The sequence below is a fragment of the Littorina saxatilis genome, linkage group LG15, assembly GCF_037325665.1.
Source record: "Littorina saxatilis isolate snail1 linkage group LG15, US_GU_Lsax_2.0, whole genome shotgun sequence".
NCBI classification, from domain to species: domain Eukaryota; kingdom Metazoa; phylum Mollusca; class Gastropoda; order Littorinimorpha; family Littorinidae; genus Littorina; species Littorina saxatilis.
Genome location: NC_090259.1, coordinates 10,933,084 through 10,943,547, shown reverse-complemented (window position 1 = coordinate 10,943,547; position 10,464 = coordinate 10,933,084). Strand labels below are relative to the sequence as shown.

The following is a 10,464-nucleotide window of genomic DNA, read 5'->3' as shown; positions in this document are numbered from 1 at the left end:
TATGCCATTTTGTTAATATTGACCAAAACACTAAAACAACCTTGCATTGCACATCAATTGTTATCGCGTGGTAGCTTCTGGTGACATGGCCAAGCCCCTTGAATCAATCACCCTGTTAACTCACTGAATCACCCTGTTAACTCACTGAATCACCCTGTTAACTCACTGAATCACCGTTAACTCACTGAATCACCCTGTTAACTCACTGAATCACCCTGTTAACTCACTGAATCACCCTGTTAACTCACTGAATCACCCTGTTAACTCACTGAATCACCCTGTTAACTCACTGAATCACCCTGTTAACTCACTGAATCACCCTGTTAACTCACTGAATCACCCTGTTAACTCACTGAATCACCCTGTTAACTCACTGAATCACCCTGTTAACTCACTGAATCACCCTGTTAACTCACTGAATCACCCTGGTACCTTATTCAACAAATCAGGTATAAATCAAAAAACAAAACAAAATCAATCACCCTGTTAACTCACTGAATCACCCTGGTACCTTATTCTACAAATCAGGTATAAATCAAAAAACAAACAAAATCAATCATTGCCTTGCTTGTGTCTTCCCTGCAAGCGGCTGAACATTTTGTCAGATAAGTTGTGTGTAATTAGTGTTTGTGTAATTAGTGTTTGTGTAATTAGTGTTTGTGTAATTAGTGTTTGTGTAATTAGTGTTTGTCTAATTAGTGTTTGTGTAATTTGTGTTTGTCTAATTAGTGTTGTGTCTAATTAGTGTTTGTGTAATTAGTGTTTGTGTAATTAGTGTTTGTCTAATTAGTGTTGTGTCTAATTAGTGTTTGTGTAATTAGTGTTTGTGTAATTAGTGTTTGTGTAATTAGTGTTTGTCTAATTAGTGTTTGTGTAATTAGTGTTTTGTGTAATTAGTGGTGTGTCTAATTAGTGTTGTGTAATTAGTGTTTGTGTAATTAGTGTTTGTGTAATTAGTGTTTGTCTAATTAGTGTTTGTCTAATTAGTGTTGTGTCTAATTAGTGTTGTGTCTAATTAGTGTTGTGTCTAATTAGTGTTGTGTCTAATTAGTGTTTTACCTAATTAGTGTTTTGCCTAATTAGTGTTTGTGTAATTAGTGTTTGTCTAATTAGTGTTTGTCTAATTAGTGTTTGTCTAATTAGTGTTTGTCTAATTAGTGTTTGTCTGTGCACTTAAAAGACCGCTGGGTCGATATATTTGTGAACGTAACGTTTTGTTTTGTCTATAATTAAGCATTCCAACAACATAACTTGCTTGTTTTTTGAATCTACAAGTAAGGCATCCCTCTAACAACGTCACAAAGAAATCGCTCAAGTTGAATCCAGGCTCTATGGAGCTGTGAGTTTGCTGCTTGTTGGTCGTGTTCTCAGAGGGACTTGTTTATGCTTGTGGTCGTGTTCTCAGAGGGACTTGTTTATGCTTGTTGGTCGTGTTCTCAGAGGGACTTGTTTATGCTTGTGGTCCTGTTCTCAGAGGGGCTTGTTATGCTTGTGGCGACGTTGCTGTAGTTGTGTGGTACTGTTTCAAGTATCAAAGCTGTGTGAGGAACTCATCGTCCAGAGAAGAGAGAACTTTCATCTCAAGGCCCAGCCTGAAAAAGACCAGAAAAAGCTTATTTGCCATATGCGTTAAATGGGGTCATCCCTCCTTCAAATTGTGTGTGTGTGTGTGTGTGTGTGTGTGTGTGTGTGTGTGTGTGTGTGTGTGTGTGTGTGTGTGTGTGCGTTTCACATTTGCAAGAACCTGGACATGGATCTAAAATCTGAAGGGAGATAAATGCTTAAATTAGGTAAGGGTGCGTTGCTGTACATAAAAATTGTGCAAAAGTCTGAAACAGATAGACTTCCAACTGTGCAAACTGTTGAAAATGGTGCAGTCCTGCCTTCAAAAAAACAAGTGCACCTCAGTTGATGTTCTCATTGGGACCTTTTGGCACACAACGGGGTGCAAGTTCTTTGTCCATTCTTGATGCTTTTACAAGTTTATCTCATCTCATACCGAATATTTTGCTGGTGCTGTTAAGGTGAATGTTAAAAAGCATTTCATTGGTGGTACTTCTTCTTGCAAAATGGTGTGTGTGTTCAATATTCACACTATTCAGAACTCAACCCTTAACCTTGTTCTGTCTTGCAACGGACCTTTTGGTCATCCTTGAAATTTCCAACTCCCGGCCAAATATCCTTCAACATTTTGGTTCTTTCCTGGTACTATGGGAGGGAAAGGCTACAAGAAACTGGCAAACTTAATGAAAGAAGCACAGTAGAAGCCAACAAAGCAGCTGATATTTGCCCAAGACAAAATGCAGGTACAGTGGAGCTCTCCTTTCAGACCACCCCATTTAAGACTGCTGTCCTTTTGAGACCCTGTTTCTCAGACTTTCTGTTGATAAACTCTGCAAATGTACCCCCATTTTCAGACTGACTCCTTGTTAACCCCTTCACTGCCCAGCACGTACTAAGTACGTGGTCATGTTTGGTTTGTCATACGCCCATACAGCATTTACATCAGCACTTTTCAGGACATTTGTGAAAACTAAATGGGAGGTAACCACTGTCCAACTTCTTGTAGGGGTTTAAACACAGTTCTTTCCCATTGGCATTGACCGTTCAGATAAGTTAGTACCACGTGGTGAAAACTTTTTAGAAGTTTTTTCCGATCTATAAGATTCAAAATGGCGGCCGAAAGTCGGACATCAACTCGTAGACCTGTTTTCAAATGATACAGTGTTCTGCAAGCTCTACAAGAAGTGATTTATGGATTATCACACAGAAGAATACTGTTATGGGCTGTAATGTGAGTACCTGATGTTTGACACCAGTTTTAGCTGTGTTTTCTTCCCGGCCGCGGCCGCCTGGTGGGTTAAGTGTGGAGATTTTTCCGATCTCCCAGGTCAACTTATGTGCAGACCTGCTAGTGGCTTATCCCCCTTCGTGTGTACATGCAAGCACAAGACCAAGTGCGCACGTAAAAGATCATGTAATCCATGTCAGAGTTCGGTGGGTTATAGAAACACGAAAATACCCAGCATGCTTCCTCCGAAAGCGGCGCATGGCTGCCTAAATGGCGGGGTAAAAACGGTCATACACGTAAAATTCCACTCGTGCATAAACACGAGTGTACGTTGGAGTTTCAGCCCACGAACGCAGAAGAAGAAGAAGAAGCTGTGTTTTCTGCGGTTTTACGTGCTGCAGTGTGTGTGTGTGAAAGTTTGGAAACTGTAATTTTTGACAAAAATGGTCATTATATCAATTTTTACTATAACAATCACAAACAAAGTCCAATGATCATGTTATCACATAATAGCCAAGGGTTTAAGCACACCACATGCCAAAGATCTAAGAGATATCTCAATAAATGATTGAGCAGTGAACAGATTAGTGAACCTACCGAAGAAAGCGAAATTTGCCCTGGCGCACAGCAATACCAAAATGCTGTTATACTGTGGCAGTGAAGGGGTTAAGACCTGATTTTCTTAAGATTTGTGGAGGTCTTAACCTCTTCACTGCTTGGTATTGCTGTGTGCCAGGGCAAATTTCGCTTTCTTCGGTAGGTTCACTAATCTGTTCACTGCTCAATCATTTATTGAGATATCTCTTAGATCTTTGGCATGTGGTGTGCTTAAACCCTTGGCTATTATGTGATAACATGATCATTGGACTTTGTTTGTGATTGTTATAGTAAAAATTGATATAATGACCATTTTTGTCAAAAATTACAGTTTCCGGACTTACACACACACACACATTGCAGCACGTAAAACCACACAAAACACTGCTAAAACTGGTGTCAAACATCAGGTACTCACATTACAGCCCAAAAAAGTATTCTTCTGTGTGGTAATCCATAAATCACTTCTTGTAGAGCTTCCAAAACACTGTATCGCTTGAAAACAGGTCTACGAGTTGAGGTCCGACTTTCGGCCGCCATTGTGAATGCTATAGATCGGTTCTACATTTGTAACACAGTTTTCAACATGTGGTAGTAACTTATCCGAACGGTCTATGGGACAGAACTGTGTTTAGAACCCCTACAAGTACTTGGACAGTGGTTACCTCCCATTTAGTTTTCAGAAATGTCCTGAAATGTTGTTGACACAAATCCCACGTACGAGATACGGTTAAGGGCGTACGACAAACCGAAAATGAGCACGTATTACATACGGGGTGGGCAGTGAAGGGGTTAAAAGGGGTGGGCAGTGAAGGGGTTAAAAGGGGGGTTCCACTGCACCAAATGAGAGCACAGGTAGATTGTACTTACTTTTTGAAGTCAGCAGTGACCTCCTCCACCTTGGAGGGGTTGACACAGGTGACACACCTGGTGATGGTGGTGTCGAACAGAGGGGCCAGGTATTTCTTTCCCACTGGCTTCAGGTCCGCTACCGTCACCTTGGCAACCTTCTTCACCATGTCCCTGTAAAAACAAACAGTGACAGTGAGGTCCAGATATGTTGACAACAACTGAACTTTGGTAATCAGACCAATTTATGAGATTTGACCAGTAAATAAGCCTTGGTTTTGCAGTCTCATGGGTGGGAGTCCAAAATGTTGCCAGGACTGAACATTTTGGAAGGCCGGGGTCCAGGGGCCGCTAAGGCTCTGGCGGGGTGCAGGGGCAGTGCCTTTGCTGGGGGGTCTAGGGGGACAGCATCCCCCAGCCGAAAATGAATTTTAACATTATAGGGAGGGTTTAGGTGGCCTCTCCTGACTCTAAATCTTAGAACAAACAAGCTTTTTAGAGATGCATGATATATAAATCTTGTAAACTTGAAGGTATTTGTAACTGACCAGCTGAAATATAAAGTTAGCAATTCAAGAGGGGCTATTTGAGCCTCTCCCGGCTTTAAAACTTAAAATGAAAAGAGCAAACCAAAACATGGGGAGGGGGGGTGAGTGCACAAGATCAAAAACCTCTATACTTGAAGATGTTTGGTTGTATCACTCTTGCTAGGGGGTTAACAAAAACAAGTGGTAAGCAAATTTCAAAGAAGCGTTTTAGAAGCCTCTCCTCGCTTAAACAAAAACTTAAAATTGGAGCTGCACAAAATTAAAAAATCTTGTAAACTTGAAGGTATTTGTAACTAACCAGCTGAAAATCGAAAATTTCATAAGTAAATTTTGATTTGATTAATATACTTACCCGATTCACATAAAGCATTGACTTAGTCTGAGATGCTAGGTTCTGAAAACGCTTACCCGTCTAACAAAATTAAAGGGAAGCAACCCATCACCAAAAAAGGCTAAAACTAGCCCTGGCAATAAGCAGGTACCCTACGAGTTACCTCTCATTGGTGTGACCTACGTCACCACCTCCAACACCACGTGGCTCCCAATCATACGTGTTGTTCATTGTATAAATAGCTTAAACAATAAACCACTCGTGGGTATTTGCAGCCGCACACTCGTGAATTACCAAGCGGCTGCAAATACCCACTCGTGGTTTATTTTCCAGTAATCAATGAGTTGTCGTCATTGTTTAAGCTCTATTTAAAACATGACTTGTAAAGCTAGGGCAAGCCAACGTCAGGCCATGTCTTATTTAAAAGCCTAAAGGGTTACCTAAATGTACAAACTCACTACCCAAATCATCCATACCTGCAGGAAAGCTATCAAACAAACACATACTAAAAACGCACCAAACTGACGGCAGCATCCAAAATATTCTTTCCGGCTTGTCTTCTAAACAAGACAATCCAAATCCTTCTCCCAACAATCTCTTCTGAATCCCTACTCCTGATAATCTTGTCAAAACTGACTTGATGCCTATGTCTGTTCAACACTCATTTCCATATTAATTCCCATACTGGAATCAGTGTAAGACGTACTTGTTGTGTGTGTGCTCCACGCCTCGCAGGTAGCACAGGATGGACTCCTGGGCCGCGTCCCAGATGGTCTTCTCCTCCTCGATGATCTCAAAGATGAGACTGGACCGGGCCGACTCCAGTTCCACCTCGCTGAACTCCGTCTCTCCGCTCAGGTACTCTTTCTGTGACAGGAACAAAGCATACATTGATTTAGCTCTTTTGTCTGGACTGGTGGACAAAAACAGTCCTGGGAACTGTCACAGAGATTGAAGGGTTTAAATGCTGTAAAATAATGCATAGATCATGACTGATTCAAACAGAAAGTATCAACTAAATATGATTCAAGCCAATGTTCATGTCTGAAAAATTGTAGAGATCTTCTTGACGGAGAGTGTGCAAACCTGTCAAAGTGTCACTCAGAACTTCTCCACAAGGCATGAAAGTTCAAGGGTGCAGCAAAACTAAGTAGAACATCCTTGTCTTCCAACAGGATCCCCACTGGTTTTTAGAAACAAAAGTCTAAGACTTTTCCATGACTTTCCATGAGCCTCAATAACATTTTCCATGACTAGATCCACAGGTCGCCATTTCCGAACACGCACACTTTTTACGTCTTGTCACTGCCAGTTTTGACACTGGCTTGCTTTGCACTGAATTTGAGTCAGTTTCTACGCAGTGTCTCTTCGACAAGCAAGTCAAGCATTTGCTACGCAGTCAGATTATCGGTAATGTTTGCTGGTCCTGTCATTTCACTAAACTGGACCAGCCACTGTTTGTATCCATCTGCACTTTCGTAAATTCTGTTTCGTAACCGTCACTGACACTGTGACTTGACGAACTGTCATTTTTTTCACCGCGATACACAGTTCATTGCGAAGATCTTCCTTGGTAATTCGTTCCAATTCCGCATACTTTTTGTTGTCAAGAAACAACTCGAAAGAAAGTTTCAAACTCATCATCCTCCATCTTGCTTGTCGAAGCACTAAAGTACTTTATCGATGCAAAAACAAAAGCAGAAAACTTCGATGAAACCGACTCAAATGCAGCGCAGACGACACGACGAGATAACGGAAGGAAGTGAGCCTCGCTTTGGCTCAAGTGCCGTTAAAAATACCGTTATTCTCGTATGCAAATACGAACGAGAAGTTGGTCATACGAACAAGCCTTGTGCTGGCGATGCAAATCGCTGCTGGCTGGCAAAGGGGGGGGTAATGGCTGGGTGACGAAAATAGCCGCTGGCGTGTTAAAGGGGTTAATTTTTTTTCTTTCTTATTTTTGTTAAATTCCATGACTTTCCATGACTTGAATTGAGATTCCATGACTTTCCAGGCCTGGAAAATTAAAAATCAAATTCCATGACTTTCCAGGTTTTCCATGACCTGTACGAACCCTGTTCCAAGCAATACAGTGCACAAAATAATCAAAATTCATACTGCATGCTGGATGCAGTTACTGTCCTTTTGGCTTTGAACAAAAACCCAGTTTTTCAATATACTTCTTCTTCTTCTTCTTGTCGATCACTCAGATGGAAACGCCGGTTCCCCGCGCAAATGTTGCCGTGCGCTGTAGGTCGTCCAGACTGCCATAGAGCTTCCCTTGCACCGTGGTCGCCTCCTCCCAGATCTGGCTCCTGAGGCCATCGTGTAGTGGGCAAGTCTGCAGCAGGTGTTCCGTTGTCATGCTGCCTGTTTGACAAGGGCACTGGTCTGACTGGCCAATTCTGAACTTGGTGAAAAGGTGGTGGTTCATTCGGTTGTGGCCTGTCCGCAGCCTGAATATGAGGACCTGCTCAGACCTTGTGAGCAGGTGACCTTTTTCTTGTAGCAACTATCCCATTTTTGATGAAAGACAGTCTGAACAGTAGCTCCTCGTATGTAGGATTTCAAACAATAACAAAATGCAGCACAGGCATACACACACTCCACCGAGAACTGTCAAATACCTACCACTATTTTCCGTCCCACTTTGTAGGCATCAACAACATGAGTAGACTTTGCCAGGAGGAGGTACAGCAGTCCAAGATCTGGACGAACACTCACACTGAAACACACAAGTACATCAGTTCATTGAAAAAGTGCTACAGAACACAGACAAGACAGGTTGAATTAGCCTGGAGATGATCTTTTCTACACAAAACTGTCGGAAGACGGACAAGAACTGTTTGGAAAATGTTGTTAGAACTTCTACATAAAGTTTGAAGAGAGACAGAATCTGCTGGAAAAGTGCCATTAGAACTTCTTCATAAATTTGTTTTGACACAGACAGTCAGGAATAAATACAATCCACAATAATCTATAGAATGTGTCACGGTATCACTGATCTAAAGCTGTTCTAAAAAATCTACAATGACAGTTCAACTGCAGAGAGAAACAAACAGATCAGGGATGTTGCCACAAATTTATACCTATAGGGCAAATGTCCTGAGCTCTTCGGCATCAAAAGGACATCTGACATTTTAATAGGACATTATAATGTTGTGCAAAACACAAACTTATGTGCACACACACATATCAGTATATGCATCAACACTGTGTGCGTATATTGTTTTATTACTTTTGTTTCAAACAGGCCACACACAAAAAAGAAACAAACAAACTTATCGGACAATGACCGCGCTCAGTTGAAAACGATAGGACATCTGACCGCCATGCGGCGATGTGAATCGGACATTTGAGCCTTTTAATCGGTCTATGTCCGATGTTTGACGCCTAACGACATCCCTGCTAATAATCAATACCTGCCTTATCCAGTCCTAAAATCAAAGAATAAAGTTGTTGAGGTACCTGTAGTGGTAGGACAAGCCCAGGCCTCGTATCTGACACCACATGGGGCCCTCACACTGCGTCAGGTACTGAATGAGAACATACAGGGCAGGGAGGTCTTCGTGATAGTACGACGAAATGCAGGGCACCGTCTGCAAGAAGTACGCTGACTCCACATCTCCCACGCCTATGATGACTTTCTTCTCTGGGCTGGCTACCGTTGACAGGACGAAATCTGTCATCTTGGGGTTAGCAGCTCTAAAGAAAGAAGGAAAATCAAGTTTCATTGTCATCAGTTCCAATGCAACATTTTTCTAATGGTAAACGCCTAAAAAGAACATTTGTTTCGAAAACAGTATAAATGAAATCACATTCTTGACCAGTTTTATTATAAATCTCCATCATCGTTAAACAAGCAAGTCTGAAGAAAGACAAGACTTATGCGATTTCTCATTACCCAGACAACTTTAAAATCTCAGTGACAAATTCTGACACTGACCATGAACAATAACATCGACCATACAAACAGAATGATGATGTTTGGAAATAGCTCTGTCCGGTTACACTTGCTTTTGGTGAGACAAATAACATGTTTGTTTGTTTGTTTGCTTAACGCCCAGCCGACCACGAAGGGCCATATCAGGGCGGTGCTGCTTCGACATGTAACGTGCGCCACACACAAGACAGAAGTCGCAGCACAGGCTTCATGTCTTACCCAGTCACATTATTCTGACACCGGACCCACCAGTCCTAGCACTAACCCCATAATGCCAGACGCCAGGCGGAGCAGCCACTAGATTGCCAATTTTAAAGTCTTAGGTATGACCAGGCCGGGGTTCGAACCCACGACCTCCCGATCACGGGGCGGACGCCTTACCACTAGGCCAACCGTGGCGGTTATTCGTCTACAGTGGAATCCCCCTTTTAAGACTTCCTCTCTTTTTCAGACCTGATTTTTTCAGATTGAGGTAGGTCTTAACAAGGTGGGTTCCGCTGTACTAGATAAGTGCAATGGCATTTTTCCATCTGTGGTCCATTCTCCATCATTAAAATAAAGTGAACAGGCTCCCGTAACTCAGTGTTCCCTTACCCATCTCCAGAGGCCTGGACGGAGTTGGAAAGGAAAGATATCCATGGAGCCACAGGGGATCCTCGCTTAGACAGCTTTGTCACATCACAGGACAGGTGCACCCGCACGTTCTGCGGCTGGAGCAACTCATTGCGGATTTTGTTCATGTCTGACACCACCTGCAATGAACAATGGGATTATAACATTCTTTCTTTCTTTATTTGGTGTTTAACGTCGTTTTCAACCATTCAAGGTTATATCGCGACGGGGAAAGGGGGGGAGATGGGATAGGGGAAAGGGGGAGATGGGATAGAGCCACTTGTTAATTGTTTCTTGTTCACAAAAGCACTAATCAAAAAATTGCTCCAGGGGCTTGCAACGTAGTACAATATATGACCTTACTGGGAGAATGCAAGTTTCCAGTACAAAGGACTTAACATTTCTTACATACTGCTTGACTAAAATCTTTACAAACATTGACTATATTCTATACAAGAAACACTTAACAAGGGTAAAAGGAGAAACAGAACCGTTAGTCGCCTCTTACGACATGCTGGGTAGCATCGGGTAAATTCTTTCTCGTCCCAACCAATATGGGACTTCCCCTAACCCGCGGGGGGTGGGATTATAACAGATGTTGTTCAAATCTAACATCACTTAAAATGACCAATGATCACAGATTTGGTTTGATGCATCAACTGATCGCGGATTTTGTTCATGTCTGACACCACCTGCAATGAATCATGAGATGATGACAGATTTGATACAAATCTAACATCACTTGACATCAACAGCAAAAGTCAATGAACCGGGGTAAGATTTATTCCACTAT

General features: G+C 42.1%; 1 protein-coding gene across 1 annotated transcript in view; it reads right to left on the bottom strand.

Moving 5' to 3' along the window:
* Positions 1-269: 269 nt before the first annotated feature.
* LOC138948533 (uncharacterized protein C05D11.1-like) overlaps positions 270-10,464 on the bottom strand; it is a 47,869-nt gene continuing 37,674 nt past the window's right edge. Inside the window, exons 17-22 of the mRNA XM_070320085.1 lie at positions 9,654-9,811; positions 8,585-8,821; positions 7,748-7,841; positions 5,823-5,983; positions 4,259-4,411; positions 270-1,592 (exon numbers count right to left, since the gene is read on the bottom strand). Coding sequence (XP_070176186.1) covers positions 1,532-1,592; positions 4,259-4,411; positions 5,823-5,983; positions 7,748-7,841; positions 8,585-8,821; positions 9,654-9,811 — 864 coding nt within the window. The 3' untranslated portion in view covers positions 270-1,531. The remainder of the gene's footprint in view (positions 1,593-4,258; positions 4,412-5,822; positions 5,984-7,747; positions 7,842-8,584; positions 8,822-9,653; positions 9,812-10,464) is intronic.